General features: G+C 39.7%; 1 protein-coding gene across 4 annotated transcripts in view; it reads right to left on the bottom strand.

The window, feature by feature from the left end:
• Positions 1-802: 802 nt before the first annotated feature.
• Positions 803-18,124, bottom strand: part of LOC124795696 (skin secretory protein xP2-like) — a 564,174-nt gene continuing 546,852 nt past the window's right edge. For 3 of the 4 annotated variants that reach the window (XM_047259780.1, XM_047259787.1, XM_047259793.1), the window contains 2 exons: positions 6,961-7,112; positions 803-2,059 (listed from right to left, as the gene is read on the bottom strand). In XM_047259780.1, the coding sequence (XP_047115736.1) occupies positions 1,949-2,059; positions 6,961-7,112 (263 nt within the window). In that variant the 3' untranslated portion in view covers positions 803-1,948. The remainder of the gene's footprint in view (positions 2,060-6,960; positions 7,113-18,124) is intronic. The other variant, XM_047259800.1, reaches the window with a different exon arrangement.

The following is an 18,124-nucleotide window of genomic DNA, read 5'->3' as shown; positions in this document are numbered from 1 at the left end:
TTGGTCCCCATGCTCTCAGCTACTGAGGAAGAATTTACAGAATGTAGTGGAAGATTATTTGAATTTAATATCATCTATTTAACTGCTAGTGTCATCAGGGAGTTGAATATTATTTGCATTATCAAGATCATTAATTTTATGCCTAATAATGCTCAAAAATGCCTTGCTTGTTCTTGGAATTTTGAATTTTTTGTGCACAGTATATACATTTTGCCTTTTTGATGCCATTGTGAAGAATTTTAAGTCTTGATTGGAACCAATCCTCTGCATTGATGAAGCTCTCTCTTCCTGGCACAAGATACTATCATTACAGGTGTTAGTTACCCTTCTTCTTGGCTTTCACTGTTACTGCCCCTTACCTGTCATAAAGGAAAACTAAGTAGACAGCATTGCAAGAATATTGTTAGGAGAAAATAGGTAAAATTGTGATTTTCCTGTGTTACTGAAGGAGATTCTATATTGCTGTCATTTACCATCATGGTCAGATAAAACATTTATTATGGGGCTCACATCTATTTCACGAAATACAGTTAGCCAGCCCTAAAGACCATTGTTCACACATTCATACTTATATTGCCCTAATAATTAACATCCTGCTGGGATCCTTCACAAGCAGTTGACATCAATGCTTCAAGACGATGAGCAAGTGCTTTGCCACGTATCACATGTTGTGGCACCATCTAACGGCATGTGCAACAGTCTCAGCAACATTTATTACAATTGGCAAGCCTTTTACTACTAATATTCCATACACAGTCCTTCCACTAGGTACATGGGTGAGGAAGAAAACAATTAATAATAGTTGTAGAAGACAGATATATTTTTTATTTTCTGTCTGCTTTACTGATTTGATTGTTGCTGCATGGTGTTTCCCATGTCCTTCCTTTTGGAAAGTATATTTTATGCATATCACACACTGCATGGCCACACACACAAACAAATACATGTGTAAGAAAAACAGTTCGTGGAACTGTGACTGTTCCTGGAAAATATTTTATTAAATGTTTTAAATACACGATTTACAGAAATTAACAAAACTTTGATACAAATTAGCAAAATACCATAAAATTTGCTTTTACATTCTTGAGTAAATAGCTCACAATCTGTCTTTACCAGCTGATGTAATACTGGAAGCTACAACTTGAATTTATCCAACTACATTTTTAAAATATATTTGATTAAATACAAGTATAACAGTCAGATGCTAAAACTACTATTTTGAAATTGTATTCATTCATACATAGAATTGCTAATGAACTTTTGTAGAGATTGTACTTGATACCATTTTTCACATATTTGCTAAAATGTGCACACACACACACACACACACACACACAATAAACCACTTTAACAGTCTTCTGCTGAAATATTTACTATAACAAACAACCAACAGGTTACACTATACATAATATACAGTTTTATTGCTGCAGAATTACTTCAAAATATATTACTACTTTTTATACTTCCTCATTTCTACAAAAGTGTTTACAGATCTTGGATCGAGTCTAATGAACTGAAGGTAACTACAAGAGGGGCACCTGATTGTTGCAGGAAGGTACATCAAATATGATAAATTGTTTCTGTTTGGAATAAAGAGTACAAAGTGCAATTTTATTTACTGCATTCATATTCACTTTCAAAAAGTTAAGAGATATCTGAGAAGTAAGTAGTAGTAACATAATATATTGTTATACAGTTATCTGAAAATTACCTGCATTGTAGAGAAGTAACATCAAATTTAACTCTGTGGCAGCAGTGAAATTCTACAAATAAGGTAATTGTTTTTAAGTGGTCATTTAATTACTTCTGTTACATGACCTGCAAAACTTTAATGGACTTCATCTAGACATAAATATGTCATCAAATTACTAGAGTTTCTTATACAAGGGCCTAATCTGACCAAATAAAATTAGGATTAGGAATTTTCTCACAAATTAAAGGACAAATACTACAGTTTAGTATGTTTTACATTGTCTGTCCAATAATTTTGTATCGTCATTGCTTCAAGACTATTTAAAAATGAATCATTATCCAGACTGTACATTTCTTCCGAGTTCTCCTGAAACAAGAAAGGAAAAAAGATCTTATTTCAAGTTTCAGTGAATCTACATAGCTGAAACATCAAAAATTAAACTCACATTCAAACCAGCACTGGGAGTTACCTACAAAGACAAATTATTCCATATAATTAGCTAGGTACTTTCTAACAGTGGAATGCCCAGGATGGGATGTAACAATATTATGAAAAGGATAGTTGCTACTCACCATAGAGTGGAGATGCTGAGTCACAGATAGGCACATGAAAAGGACTTCACAAAATAAGCTTCCAGCCAACAAGGCCTTTGCCAAAAATACATGACAGCCAGATACACATGCACAGCCAACAAGGCCTTTGTCAAGAATACAAGAATATACAAAACACACACACACACACACACACACACACACACACACACACACACACACACAGCCACCTGGCTTCAGCTGCCAGAGACTGTTGTTGTCATGCGTGTGTGAGTTGTTAGAGAGAGAGAGAGAGAGAGAGAGAGAGAGAGAGAGAGAGAGAGAGAGAGAGAGAGAGAGAGAGAGAGAGGGTTGGGGGCTGCACATGTCATCTATTTTTGACAAAGGCCTTGTTGACCGAAAGCTCGTTTTGAGACAGTCTTTTCGTTGTGCGTATCTGCGACTCAACATCTCCACTACATGGTGGTTAGCAACTGTCCTTTTCATAATATTGCTAGTTACTTTCTATGACAAATACATCCATTTCATGTATTTTAACCTGGTTCTATAAATTCCTATCACTATAATACAAGTAAAAGAACTTGTCTGTATTCTGAACTGAAGATACATTGTTGCAATAAAAGATCGTTCATTTGAATTTTCAATGATATTATTTGTTTCCTCCACAAGAATGGAGCCAGGCAAATAGGCGAATACATATGTTGTGTGTCACTTATAACATAATGATAACAGCTATGATGAGTCTAAAGTGGTAAATTTCAAACTTGAGTTTACCATTAAAAATGTCCTCCGATTTTTAATATACATTAGCTGAAAACATGTGAAGTCTTGAATTTTTAAATTTGTATACAACTTACATAACACAGCCTTATTTTGCTCAAAACACACACAGTCTCACAAAATATATTATACTTTTTGGCGAACATATCTTTGTCACTATTCCCCACAAGAAATGGTTGCAGGAGGCAAGGTTAGGCAGGTATGGAAACCAGTCCATACTTGCCACTGTAAATGTGATATTACACATAGCAGTGAATTGATAACACTAGTATTCACAAAAAAGGTCAACATCAGCAGGGTTTGGTACAATCAGGCTCTCTCTTGTATAAACCATGACATGCTGGGTAAGACCTTCAGCATCCCATTCCCCACACAACAAAAGTGCCAGTAACGCCTTTTGGGAATACTGTAGCTAAAGAGTCAATTTTGTGAAATGTAGTGCCTATGTTTTATGCAAATGCAGATTTTCAGTACCTTAAGAATGCTAGATTTATATGTTTGTAAAATCCCCCAACAAAAATGTGTCTCATCCAGAAACGGAATATTACCACCATCAAATCTGTAACTACCAATCAAGGAAAGCTTCTGGCATTCCACAAAGTTAGTATTATAGGCCCTCTGCTGTTCTTTGTCTATGTAAACAATTTGGGAGACAATCTGAGCATCTGTCATAGGTTATTTGCAGGCGATGCTGTCATTTATTGTTTAATAAAGTCAATAGAAGATCAAATTGCAAAAAGATTTTAAAAAGTTGTCAGTATGGTCCAAAAATTGGCAACTAACACAAAATAATGACAAAGTGTGAGGTCATCCATGTGTGTGATAATGCTAAAAGGAATACATTAAACTTTTGTTACATGCTAAATCAATCAAATCTAATGGCCATAAATTCAACTAAATATATAGAAATTACAATTACAAACCACTTAAATTGGAAAGAGTACATCGATACTGCTGTGGGAAAGACAAACCAAAGACTGCATTTTATTGGCAGAACACTTACAAGATGCAATAAATCTACTAAAGAGACTGCCTACACAATGCTTGTCCATCCTCTGTGTGGTATGGGATCCTTGCCAGGTAATATCAACAGAGTACATAAGAAAGTTCAAAGAAGGGCAGACTTTTTGTATTATCAAGAAATAAGGGGGAGAGTGTCACAGAAATGATACAGGTTTCAGCATGGACATGGTTAAAACAAAGGTGTTTCTCATAGTGACGGGAACTTCTCATGTAATTTCAATCTCCAGCTTCCTCCTCTGAATGAAAAATATTTGGTTGGCACAATCATCTTAACAAAACAAGGGAAATCAGGGCTCGCACAGAAAGATATAGGCGTTTGTTTTTTCTATGTGTTGTTCTAAGAGTGGAATAATAGAGAATTATTGTTAAGTCAATTAAGTGTGACTTGCAGGGCAGTCATGTAGATGTACATATAGACTCTCAAACTCTTCTCTTTATATATTGGCTGGTGACACTGCACCTTTTACAGATGCACATTTACATTATTTCATAGGATTCAGTAAGTACTGGTTAATGTTAACAGAGGCTCAGCTGCAAATGATCCACAGGATGTCCTCAGATTATCATGTATAACAACAGCAAGCACGGGGTTGAAGACCACAACTTGGATCACATCTTTCTAACATTTGTACCTAATGGTTAAACTTCTTTATCTAATTTTATGTTGTTTGCCATTTCTGGGTTACTTCATTTTAATATTGGGGAGTTCTTTGTGAACCATGCTACAGCAAAAATTCTCCAGGAATCCAGATCAAGGGAGATACAGAATAGAACAAGAGTAGAAGCAACAATAAAATCCTATAATTATACACTGATAAATGAGTCAACAGAAAGAAAATGTGCAATGCACAAAAACCATTTTAAATATTGTGCATACCATATTCAATCTGCATTTATCTCTCTTGGCACAAAAAAGATGCAGGCATACAATCTTGATTGAATTTAAAAAGAAATAAAACACTGTTGTTATGCTGCAGCATCTGTTCTGTAACAGCATATTATTGTTTTGAAAGATATGGCATATTCTCACTGGCAGATTAATTGTTCCACCTCAGTGACAAATGACACGTATTTTATCAAAAGTGATAGTTTCATGAAGCATATCTTATAGATCACGGCACTGAAGTAAATGGAGGCAAAAGATGCAGTACACAGTTTTTGGAATTAGGTTGCACACAAGATTATTTACCATATGACAAATAAATGGGTCGAGGAGAGGCACACATTTTTTACAAGATATTGGGAAATTAATGAAAAATTCTTAGTTCTGTGTGGGAAGACACTGAAGGGAGAGTTTATTTAGGGGCATAATTTATGGAAATTATAAGCCATATACAAACATCAAGTAAAGTTTTGGATCACCCCAGTTCCCTGAACTCCTGAAGATAGATGTTAACTGTGGATATTATATCACAGACACATTCCCTTTGACTGTTCAGAGGTCACTGAACCAGCCCAAAGATGTAAACAACCATGCCTCAGCAGCGTATATTAGATGGAGGGGGTCGGACAGTCAATCAGTTCCAGTCATTTCACCAGGAAGGAGGAACACGGTTCGTATTGACGGTAGTTCAACCTTGACTAGACAGTCAATACTGTGGTTTGATCATATCCGCATTGTTATTTTGTACCAGGAAGGGCTCTCAACAAGGGAGATGTCCAGGCGTCTCTGAGTGAACCAAAGCAATGTAGTTCGGACATGGAGGAGATAGAGAGAGACAGGAACTGTCGATAACATGCCTCTCTCTGGCCACCCAAGGGCAACTACTGCAGTGGATAACTGCTACCTATTGATTATGGCTCGGAGAAACCCTGACAGCAACACCACCATGTTGAATAATGCTTTTTGTGCAACCACAGGACATCATGTTACAACTCAAACTGTGCGCAATAGGCTGCATGATGTGCAGCTTCACTTGTTACAGGTGGGTCCAACAACATGCCAAATGGACTGCTCAGGATTGGTATCACATTCTCTTCACCGATTAGTGTCGCATATGTCTTCAACCAGACAACTGTTGGAGACACATTTGGAGGCAACCCCGTCAGGCTGAACATCTTAGACACACTGTCCTGCGAGTGCAGCTGGGTGGAGGTTCCCTGCTGTTTTGGGGTGGCACTAAGTGGGGCCAACGTATGCCGCTGGTGGTCACGGAAGGCACCGTAATGGCTGTACAATACGTGAATGCCATCCCCCGACCGATAGTGCAACCATATTGGCAGCATATTGGCAAGGCATTTGTCCTCATAGATGACAATTTGCACCCCCATCGTGCACATCTTGTGAATCACTTCCTTAAGGATAGCGACATCGCTTGACTAGAGTGGCTAGCATGTTCTCCAGACATGAACCCTACTGAACATGCCTGGGATGAATTGAAAAGGGCTGTTTATGGATGACGTGACCCACCAACCACTCTGCAGGATCTATGCCAAATTGCTGTTGAGGAGCAGGACAATCTGGACCAACAGTGCCTTGATTAACTTGTGGATAGTATGCCACTACGAATACAGGTATGCACCAATGCAAGAGGTTGTGCTACTGGGTATTGAAGGTACTGGTGTGTACAGCAATCTCGACCACCACCTCTGAAGGTCTCACTGTACGGTGGTAACAAAATGCAATGTATGGTTTTCATTAGCAATAAAAAGGGTGGAAATGATTTTTATGTTGATCGCTATTTCAATTTTCTGAACAGGTTCCGGAACTCTCGGAACCAAGGTTATGCAAAACTATTTTTGATGTTTGTAGCTAATATATTCTAGTTTAGAACATTACTGTGTAACAAGACGAATACTCTTCTCATCTGAAGGATAAAGTGATGTTTGATTCATTGGTTCTATACCAGAATAGGAAGCATACATTAGACCATCTACTTCATCAAAATGCCAGTGCATGTGTCTTAATGGTACCTTGTATGTCATAACTCTGTGACCCTTGCTGGAACTCACCCGTAGTGTACTGTCGTCAATGTAACCACTTGAATCAGGATTACTGCACTTGTCATTCAATGTCTGTGGCTTGTTCAGATATCGTCGTCGGTACATTACGAAGCTTACTGCTCCTGAAATCATTAATTTCACAAAGTAAAGTACTCTCTTGAGTAAAATTCCACATTTAAAAACTGTCAGCAGATAGCATTTAGCGATAGAAACTTAAGTACACAATTTCCAAATAGAGGTATGTGATCAATGCCAACATGTTCATCATAAATTTTACTTGCTAGTGTTCATCAAAGTTTAAAAAATTGAAGTATAATCATATTAAATCATGTTAGTTCTCAATAAAGTACATTAATGATATATACAAAGGTTTGTTAAAACATGAAATTGTAGCTGTAATGATGCTAAACTGCCTTCTAAATTATGAACAGTGTCAGGATTTGTGAAACAAAATCAATTTATCTCATAATACCACTAAAATGTCATGTTGCTTAAGACTGTATTAAAGAGCTTTCTGTTTGGAATTCCTTCTATTCTATTGAAGAGCACTTTCACATTACTAAAATTAATGTTTTGTGTTATGAGACAATTAATATTAGCATTTTAATACTGTAAACACTCAGAAATTTAAGTAATTTTAATCAACTGCACTTAAATTGTACATCTTTGACTTTTCAAATTCCCAGAAATACTTCTACACGATATCCATGATGTACAATTAATGAAAATTATGCTGGCTGAATTTTGTTGTTGAGGGATATACATAAACCTCTTACATCCGATATCAAGAATGATATATAATTGTATACTCATTATAGAGAGACTAGCTGAAATGAAAACGCAGCAAGTGAAGCAGGCAGAAGGGACTGCAAATGTTTAAAAAATGAGATTGACAGAAAGTGCAAAATGGCTTAGCAGAAATGGCTAGATGATTAATGTAAGGATTTAGAGGCATATTTCACTAGGGGAAAGATGGATACTGGATACAGGAAAATTAAAGAGGCTTTTGGGGAAAAGAGAAGTAGCTGTGTGAACATCAAGGGATCAGATAAAAAACTAGTCCTAAGCAAAGAAAGGAAAGCTGAAAGGTGGAAGGATTATATAGAAGGTCTATACAAGGGAAATGAATGTAGATGAAGATGAGATGGGAGATATGATACTGCAAGAAGAATTTGACAGACCTCTGAAAGACCTAAGTCAAAATGAAGCCCTGGGAGCAGACTATATTCCATTGGAACTACTGATAGCCTTGGTAGAGCAGTCATGACAAAACTTTTCCATCTAGTGTGCAAGATGGTGAGACAGGCGAAATATGCTCAGAATTCAAGAAGAATGTAATAATCCATTTTTCAAAGAAAGCAGGTGCTGACAAATATGAATATTACCAAACTATCAGTTTAACAAATCATGGTTGCAAAATACCAACACACTCTTTACAGAAGAATGGAAAAACTGGTAAGCTGACCTCAGGCAATATGTAGCAGTATGTTAGGCAATACTGAGCCTATGCCTTACACTACAAGATAGTTTAAGGAAAGGCAAACCTACGTTTACAGTGTTTGTTAACTTAGAGAAAGCTTTTGACACTGTTGACTGTAATACTCTGTTTAAAATTCTGAAGGTAACAGGGAGCGAAAGGCTATTTACAATTCATACAGAAACCAGACAGTAGTTATAAGAGTCAAGGGGCACAAAAGGGAGGCAGTGGTTGAAAAGGAAGTGAGGCAGGGTTGCAGCCTGTCCCCAATGTTATTCAATATCTATATTGCACAAGCAGTAAAGGAAACCAAAGAAAATTTTGATTTAGGAATTAAAGTTCTGGGAAAAGAAATAAAACCTTTGACATTTGCCAATGATACTCTAATTTGAAAGAGCAGCTGAATTGAATAGACAGTGTTTTGAAAGGAGGACAGAATATGAACATCAACAAAAGCAAAAGAAGGCTAACAGAAAGTAGACAAATTAAATTAGGTGATGCTAAGGGATCAGGAAACAACACACTTAAAGGAGTAGTTGAGTTATGTTATTTGGGCAACAAAATAACTGATAATGGTCGATGTAGGGAGGATATAAAATGCAGATTGGCAATGGCAAGAAAAGTGTTTCTGAAGAAGAGAAATTTGTTAACATTGAGTATAGATTTGAGCATCAGGAAGTCCTTTCTGAAAGTATTTGTATGGAATGTAGCCATGTGCCAATGTGAAATGTGGATGATAAACACTTCAGACAAAATGAGAATAGAAGCTTTCAAAACATTGTACTACAGGAGAATGTTGAAATTTAGATGGGTAGATCATGTAACTAATGAGGAGATACTGAATAGAATTGGGGAGACAAGAAATTTGTGGCACAACTTGGCTGGAAGAAGGGATCAGTTGACAGGACATGTTCTGAGATATAAAGGGATCATTAGTTTGGAGGGAAGTGTGGGGGATAAAAAGTGTAGAGGGAGACCAAGAGATGAATACAGTAAGCGGATTCAGAAGGATGTAGGTAGCACTAGTTATTAGAGATGAAGAGGCTTACACAGAATGTAGTAGCATGGAGAGGCGCATCAAGCAAGTCTTTGGATTGCAGACCACAAGAACAACATTTTAAATGCTGGCTGGTCAGAAATTGTTGTGTCCCATCACCATGACAGTCATTGAAGACTGACTTGGTAGTATAAGACTGACATAGGTAAATGGCCTTAGCTTTATTGCAGAAACCATCCTTCTACCAACCAAAATGGTTTAGGGAGACAGTGGTTAAATTATGTCAGAAGGAATTTGGTATCCCACTTTGAAAACAAGCCCAGTGTCAAAAAAATTGTACAATCTCATTCGTTTTCAAGGAAAATTTAGCTTTGCAACCTCATATACCAATTATGTTCCTTGTAATGCTTGTGTGTTTTGTAAATGAGAGGAGGCTGACTGCTAATACGGCTCCAGCTATATTCTGAGAATACACAGTTTGCTGTCAGCATAGAATGGTTGACTAGCTTATGGCAAGCATGTACGCAATTTATTTTAATTTAATGTGGAGAATGAGAACTTTAAAAAGGAAGCACTGTAGCATCTAAATGCTGCTTGAAATCAAACAACATTAGTCTTTCCCACAGTTTGAACACAGGACTAAGAATGTTAGTAATTATTTATCTTATGGAGATATTCTAATTTACATCTCCCTTCGTCAAGAAGTCAACTAAATGTCATGACAAACAAACATTCATGACATGGTGGTAACAATGTTAAATCCAGCAGCAATGGAGCACTAGCTCATGAGCAGCATTATGGGAGAAAATGGCAGCTATGACCTTGTTAAAGGATCATGCTTAATATTTGCCTGGCATGTTTTATAGAAACATAAACCAGGGTAGCCGGAGAGTGATTTTAAGACAACCCCTACAGTGTGTGAAAAGGGAAGAACAATTTTGTTTGCCACCTCTGTTTTGGGTAGCGCAACACAGTGTTTAAGAGGCATAATTTTAAGTTAGTTTCAGTACAGTTAAGGTGTACATGTGTTCAAGACATTCAATGTTGAAAGAATAGTATGTAAGAGTGAACACTATTGCGAGACACTGCATGGGGTGCCACAACAGAATTAAGTTAGATTGAGCATTACAAGTGTTTTATGGGTACACAATAATGCAGAATTTGATGTGGCAGAACGTAGTTGTTGTGGTCTTCAGTCCTGAGACTGGTTTGATGCAGCTCTCCATGCTACTCTATCCTGTGCAAGCTTCATCATCTCCCAGTACCTACTGCAGCCTACATCCTTCTGAATCTGCTTAATGAACTCATCTCTTGGTCTCCCTCTACGATTTTTACCCTCCACGCTGCCCTCCAGTACTAAATTGGTGATCCCTTGATGCCTCAGAACATGTCCTACCAACCGATCCCTTCTTCTAGTCAAGTTGTGCCACAAACTCCTCTTCTCTCCAATTCTATTCAGTACCTCCTCATCAGTTATGTGATCTACCCATCTAATCTTCAGCATTCTTCTGTAGAACCACATTTCGAAAACTTCTATTCTCTTTTTGTCTAAACTATTTATCGTACACGTTTCACTTCCATACACGGCTACACTCCATACAAATACTTTCAGAAACGACTTACTAACACTTAAATCAATACAAATGTTAACAAATTTCTCTTCTTCAGAAACGCTTTCTTTGCCATTGCCAGTATATATCTTATATCCTCTCTACTTCGACCATCATCAGTTATTTTGCTCCCCAAAAAGCAAAACTCCTTTACTACTTCAAGTGTCTCATTTCCTAATCTAATTCCCTTAGCATCACCCGACTTAATTCGACTACATTCCATTATCCTCATTTTGCTTTTGTTGATGTTCATCTTATACCCTCCTTTCAAGACACTGTCCATTCCGTTCAACTGCTCTTCCAAGTCCTTTGCTGTCTCTGACAGAATTACAATGTCATCAGTGAACCTCAAAGTTTTTATTTCTTCTCCATGGATTTTAATGCCTACTCCAAATTTTTCTTGTTTTTCCTTCACTGCTTGCTCAATATACAGATTGAATAACATCGGGGAGAGGCTACTACAACCCTGTCTCACTCCCTTCCCAATCACTGCTTCCCTTTCATGTCCCGCGACTCTTGTAACTGCCATCTGGTTTCTGCACAAACTGTAAATAGCCTTTCGCTCCCTGTATTTTACCCCTGCCACCTTCAGAATTTGAAATAGAGTATTCCAGTCAACATTGTCAAAAGCTTTCTCTAAGTCTACAAATGCTACAAACGTAGGTTTGCCTTTCCTTAATCTAGCTTCTAAGATAAGTCGTAGGGTCAGTATTGCCTCACGTGTTCCAATACTTCTACGGAATCCAAACTGATCTTCCCCGAGGTCAGCTTCTACCAGTTTTTCCATTCGTCTGTAAAGAATTCACGTTAGTATTTTGCGTCCGTGACTTATTAAACTGATTGTTTTGTAATTTTCACATCTGTCAGCACCTGCTTTCTTTGGGATTGGAATTATTATATTCTTCTTAAAGTCTGAGGGTATTTCGCCTGTCTCTCATACATCTTGCTCACCAGATGGTAGAGTTTTGTCAGAACTGGCTCTCCCAAGGCTGTCAGTAGTTCTAATGGAATGTTGTCTACTCCTGGGGCCTTGTTTCAACTCAGTAAGGACAGTGACATATCTATTTTAAAACTTAATCTCTCAATAACTAAATTATAGTAATTGCATTGGTCCCCCATTTTTATTGACGTTGCACCACAGATTTTACACGGACTGACAAAAAGTGTGAAGTACCCAGAAGACACTGTCAGACATCAATGTAACTTCAAACACATGGTATGTATGTAAATAATTTAGAGTTACAATTCTCTGCAACAGGTAAATGCTATCAGAGTGCATTGGTGTTTTTACCTGCCTGGTAGGGTATACAAGGGATGTGAAGAGTGTCAGATGTTGAGTGATCACTGTGAAGGGCACTATGGTGACGAATACACATGTGCGACAGCCTTACTGGTATGTGACCAAGTTTGAAATGTGCTGCATTGTGGGTCTCCATTAGGTTGCCTGGGCAAAATGTACCATATCCAAATTTAGGGGGTTTTCAGATGTGACAGCAGGTCAGTATTGGATTCGATGGGAATGAGAGGGCAAGCATAATTGTCATCTAGATTCCAGACGACCATGTCTGACCACCACTACAGATTATCACTGCATTGTGAGAACCAAGCACATTGTGGAGGAGCGCCACTTAACAAATGGCGGTGGCTAAAAAGGCAGTGCCCAATATGCAATCTAGTTAAAATGACCTCTTCGCAGTGGGATGGCCGAGAGGAGGTCGTCCAAGTCGGTGGGTGTGGCTTAATAACCCGGAGCTTATTCCCATGATGGGAGGACCAGTGACAATGACAAAGTGACACCACCTCCTGACAGATGGCAAAACAAAGACTATCAGAGGGAATATAAGAACTAGTGGGCTGAGGTACAAGGACTGCAGCCTTGGAAGCAGTGTCAGCAGCCTCGTTTCCTCTCAGACCGACATGGCCAGGAACCCACAAGAACATCACGGTGGCTCCGTCAAGAGTGAGCAAGTGACAGTTTTCCTGGACCTGTTGCACTGAAGGATGGGCTGTGTACAATATGCAGGGGCTTTGAAGGGAGCTGAGAGAGTCTCAGCAGACGACACAACTGAAAAGCCTGTGTCGCCGGAATGTACTCTGTGGCCTCATACAGGGCGAAGAGCTCTGCAGTAAATACTGAGCAGTGTGCCAGAAACCGATACCAAAAAAAGTCAGCCCCAATGACAAAGGCACACTTAAAACCACAGTCGGTCCCAGATCCATCCGTGTACACAAAGGTACTATTGCAAAGGTCGTGAAACTGAAGGCGATAGAGCGAGGCTGGAGCAGTGTCCTTATGCAGCGAATCAAGGCCAAGGTGCTGAAGGGTTCACACCCACCGGGAAAGTTGTAGGTAGTGTGAGGTGAAGCTGGCAAAGAAAGAACCAAAAGTGAACTTCAGGACGTAACAGAGAAGAGGGAAGTGCCCCATACTGATGAACAAAGGAGTCATTGAAGGAGGCGGCATAGGATGGGTGGCCATGCATGGCAGACAAACGGCATGCATACCAGCTGAGGAGAAAGTCACGGAGGTAGGAAAGCCGTAGCTCTGCAGCTTCTGCACACAGACTCTCGACTGGAGTAGTATAAAAGGCGCCAGTGGTCAAACGGATGCCACAATGGTGGATAGTTTTGAGACAGTTTAAGAGGGACGGATGTGCAAGTGCATAAACAAGGAACCCATAGTCTAGTTTCGAACGGACAAGGAACCAGTACAAACGGAGGAGGGTGGTTCGATCTGCGCTCCAGGAAATACCATTGAGGACACACAGGGCATTGAGAGACTGTGTGCAGCAGGCTGCCAAGTAAGACACGTGGGAGGACCAAGAGTGTTTCCCATCAAGCAGGAGCCCCAGGAATTTCGTAGGTTTCAAAGAACAGAAGAGCAACATGCCCAAGATGTAAATATTTTGGGAGAAACCAATTGCGCCGCCATATAGACTGCCATTAACACCACACAACAAACGACTGCATCTGGAATGATGTTATGATGGGGAAGGATGGACTGTTGACGAGTAGCATCACAGTGTGTTTCGCAGTGAACCGTGGTTCCGCAATACCCAGGACAACAGCCATTGGCGAGTATGGGGAAGAGGCCCCACACTTTCGAGGTTTTGGACAGGTAGAGTGGTGTTACTCCTGGCATCATGGAGGAGCCATGTGTTACCTCTCATGCAGTAATACTGTGGTGACATTTTTCAACAGGACAATGCTCATCCACAAATGGCACGTGTGTGTATGAACTGTTTGCACTATGTTGAGGTATTTCTGTGGCCAGCAGGATCCCCGGGTATGCCCCTACAGAACATGTGAGGACCAACTCAAGACGTCAAATCCATCCCAGTGCCAGTATGCTGGATATCAAGGACGGACTACAACTGCAAGCCAGCTTGCTTCAGGAGAGGATACAATGGCTTTATGACACTGCCGAATCAGTGCACGCCTCTAGGCTAAAATGGGTGAAACGTCATACTGATAAATGAGCTCATACTGTCATCTTCTTTGAATATTGAGCTGAAAACGTCTGTTCACTCTTCAGTCGAACAATCCTATGTGACACAGTACCTTCAGATTTGCATCGCTAATAACTACCAGACTAATAATGTGTAAGCAATGGTTGAGAAGACAATGGATAGATCAATTCCATAGGTGTTTGTTGCACAGTATTTATTTTGCCTGTTACCTCAATGTACCAGTGCATGTGCGTGCTTGTTACGAATTAGCTTTGCATAAAGTTAAAACTGCTGTAGCATGGGAACGTGCTTAGCTACGTTGATTCGGATGTCAATTTCAAGAGCTTCCGGAGCACCACCAGGGTCCAAAGTGAGACAATAAAAGTATTCGCCGCAATGGAAACCGGTATTCAACTGGAAATTACAAAGTAATGGAAGATGTCATCTCATACGATTCGTAAATATGCTAAGAATTATAGAAAACCCAAGACATACGAAAGCTCGCGTCGAAAGGAATCCAAAACGCCAAAGAAGTCTAATGCACAGAGAATGTGAACGGTACATCAGCGCTGAAAAGGAAATGAAGAAAAAATTGCGCAATTGATTAAATAACTGGCCCTCGAGCATGCAAGGGCAGCGACAGTTCAAACTTGTGATTTATCTATTCTGTAACCATTATACTACCCTGTCTAACCATTGTATTATAGAGACTTACAATTCAGATACATATTAATACGGAACACTAGTTATGATTTTATCGCAAAGTTTTCACGAAAAATACAAGGCGCTGACCTGGACTGCACACACAAAATTTCTTCGATTCGATGTTGCAGCCACTGAAATAACATCACATCCCCTCTCATAACCGCAATGTTTCGTTTCGTTTGCTCCTCCCATTCCGGGCACAAGAAAAAACCTAGAAGCAATTTGCTTAAATTTCTAGACGTCTGAGTCAGACCTTCAGATTCTGAAATTCATATTAGTTTCATTGTCAATGGCGAAAAGGTTCTGAGATTTCGCAAAATCTAGTGCTGGGTACACTTGCTACTATAGTCTGATTAAAATTGCTTGATAGTTGATGTCTGCCACTTGCCGCTACAATGTTGCCATAGCAGGTGCCGGCTACCGCTCAGTTGTAGGTACCATATAAACACGGCGGGTCACTTCAAAAATGCTGTTAATGTGTAACGTGGTGCAGTGTTGGAAGCTGCGCTGCGAGGTATGTCGGAAATGCGAGATGCTATGTGGACAGCTGATTTTAAGTGACCAACGACTGAACTGCGGCAGGCGACGCGTTTTGTAGACCTGTCCTAAGCTAATCACAACCTGTAAAGTGCAATGCATCCGACAAAAGATAAGTCAACAGTCTACAGCGGAAATGAAACCATGGTCGCTTTGTTCACGCTGACTAAAACTAACCTCTACGAGTAAATTCAAGATAGAAGAAATTCAGTTCCGGCGCCAAAAAGAAACTGTAATTTCTCTCTGTCATTGGTTACCTGAAACTATGTTCGCACTATATAGCTACACAAGCTGACGCGCGCGTTTCGAACCGACGATCAGCCCTCGTTGGCACTTAATTGCATGTTATAGGCGACACGGGCGAATTCCAGACGAAAGAAGACTGATAGGAAGAAAAATAAGACCTAATAAAGAAGTCAATACGATGATGAAAGTGACGTAGCAAAGAATTAGAAATAAAAAAGATTGCACTTCGAACAGTTAATTGAATAAACATAATAATTACTCTCTTTCGATTATATTTAAAAATAAAAAAAATTGACAATTTTTGACGAGATTCGAACCTATCTTCTACACGTCAGGTTTATAGTCTTATCATTCTATAAGGCGACAATACAGAGTTAAGTAGTTATACAGAGGGGTCCAAAAAAATGTATCCACTGTTTAAAAGTCCATAACTTGCAAACTAATTGACGAAGTTTTCTTATTTTTGGTGAAAGTGTAGCTTAAAGTCCAACTTAAAGACATCACTTTAGGTGTTCGAAATTGTCACCATTAGCATCCACAAACAAACGATGCCGCCGAACTGCAGCACGAACTACTGACTGCAACGTGTTCAGTTGAACATTTGCACATGAATGTACGATGGATTCTCGAAGCTCATCCAGTGTGCGTGGCTTTACGGCCTATCCATCTTCCTGGTAGATTTTCGTCGAGATACGCCCTAACACGATTTTGGTAGTGGGCTGAGGCACCATCTTGTTGAAAGTAAACTCCTTCGTCTCCATACAAGTCTCGGATGGCAGGTAAAATGGATGTCTGAAGCTTCTGAAGGTACACCTCACCGATGTCATAGAAGAATGGACCAATCAAGCCCCAGTAAGACAGCTCACACCACACATTTACCCCTGGAAAATTCACGGCTTTTTCTACATGGAGGTTCGGGTTTTCGGCGGCCCAGTAGATGCAATTGTGGCAATTTATTGTACCACTGAGCTCGAACTGTGCCTCATCAGACCACACAATCATCTCTGCAAACTCTTCATCGTTGGGCACCACGTTAGCAAACCACTCGCAGTACTCCATCTACGATCTGGGTCGTCCTCGTTCATTGCGTGTAGCAATCGTGGGATGTAGCACTTCCAGTTTGCTGTCTCCAAAATTCGCCGAACACTTGAGCGACTCACTCCAGTTTTACGGGCACACTGTCTCACATACTTCTGTGGTGAGCGAGTGAATTGTTTTAACAGACGACGGGAGTTAGCTGGATTTGTTACTGTTACAGGTCGTCCAGATCTTTGTTTGTGTACATCTCTGTCTCACATACTTCTGTGGTGAGCGAGTGAATTGTTTTAACAGACGACGGGAGTTAGCTGGATTTGTTACTGTTACAGGTCGTCCAGATCGTTGTTTGTGTACATCTTTAACACAGCCTTCGGCTTCAAATTTGTCTAGAATGCGACGAATCGTTAAACGTGTCGGTGGCTCTGTTTGATACTCATTTCGCCATTGCCGTTGAACCTCATCAATGTTTTCGTGCTTAAAATATTACTTCAAAACTGACTTCCTTTCATCAAATGTAAATCTTGCGCCAGCCATGTTTACTCGAGTAACTAAGTGCAACTAAGAACAAAACACTATCTGCCGACTGTCATCTGACAAAACAAAACAAAACAACGCAATACAACGCTTGTGTGGCGATTACCGGAACTACAAACTATTACACTATTGAAGATGAGACAACTCCCGTCAATTAGTTTGCCAGTTATGGACTTTTAAACAGTGGATACATTTTTTGTACCTCTCTATATTTATGATTGAGGTGACCTAGTCGCAAAGACGAATTGCAGCTTTGTCGAGTCAGTGCTGTGTATGAAAGGCGCGCGCGCGCGCGCGCGCGTATGTGTGCATGCGTGTGATGAAATACGAAATAAAAGTGCCAGATCCATTGCCCAGGATCGAGCATTAACGGATCGAGTGTGATGTTGAACGCTCTGAGTGGAGAAAACCAGGTGCAATGCGTGAAGCGTCAAATACAAAGTAATTTCAATCGGAGTAGTCAGTAACGATTATATGTAGCAGCGTAGCAAACACAACTCTTTTTGGCGTCCGCTCCCCTATCAGTGGCCGGGGCACAACA

Source organism: Schistocerca piceifrons, chromosome 1 (genome assembly GCF_021461385.2).
Source record: "Schistocerca piceifrons isolate TAMUIC-IGC-003096 chromosome 1, iqSchPice1.1, whole genome shotgun sequence".
In the NCBI taxonomy this organism is placed as follows: Eukaryota; Metazoa; Arthropoda; class Insecta; order Orthoptera; family Acrididae; genus Schistocerca; species Schistocerca piceifrons.
Note: the sequence above shows the minus strand (reverse complement) of the source record. Positions and strands in the feature narration are given on the sequence as shown.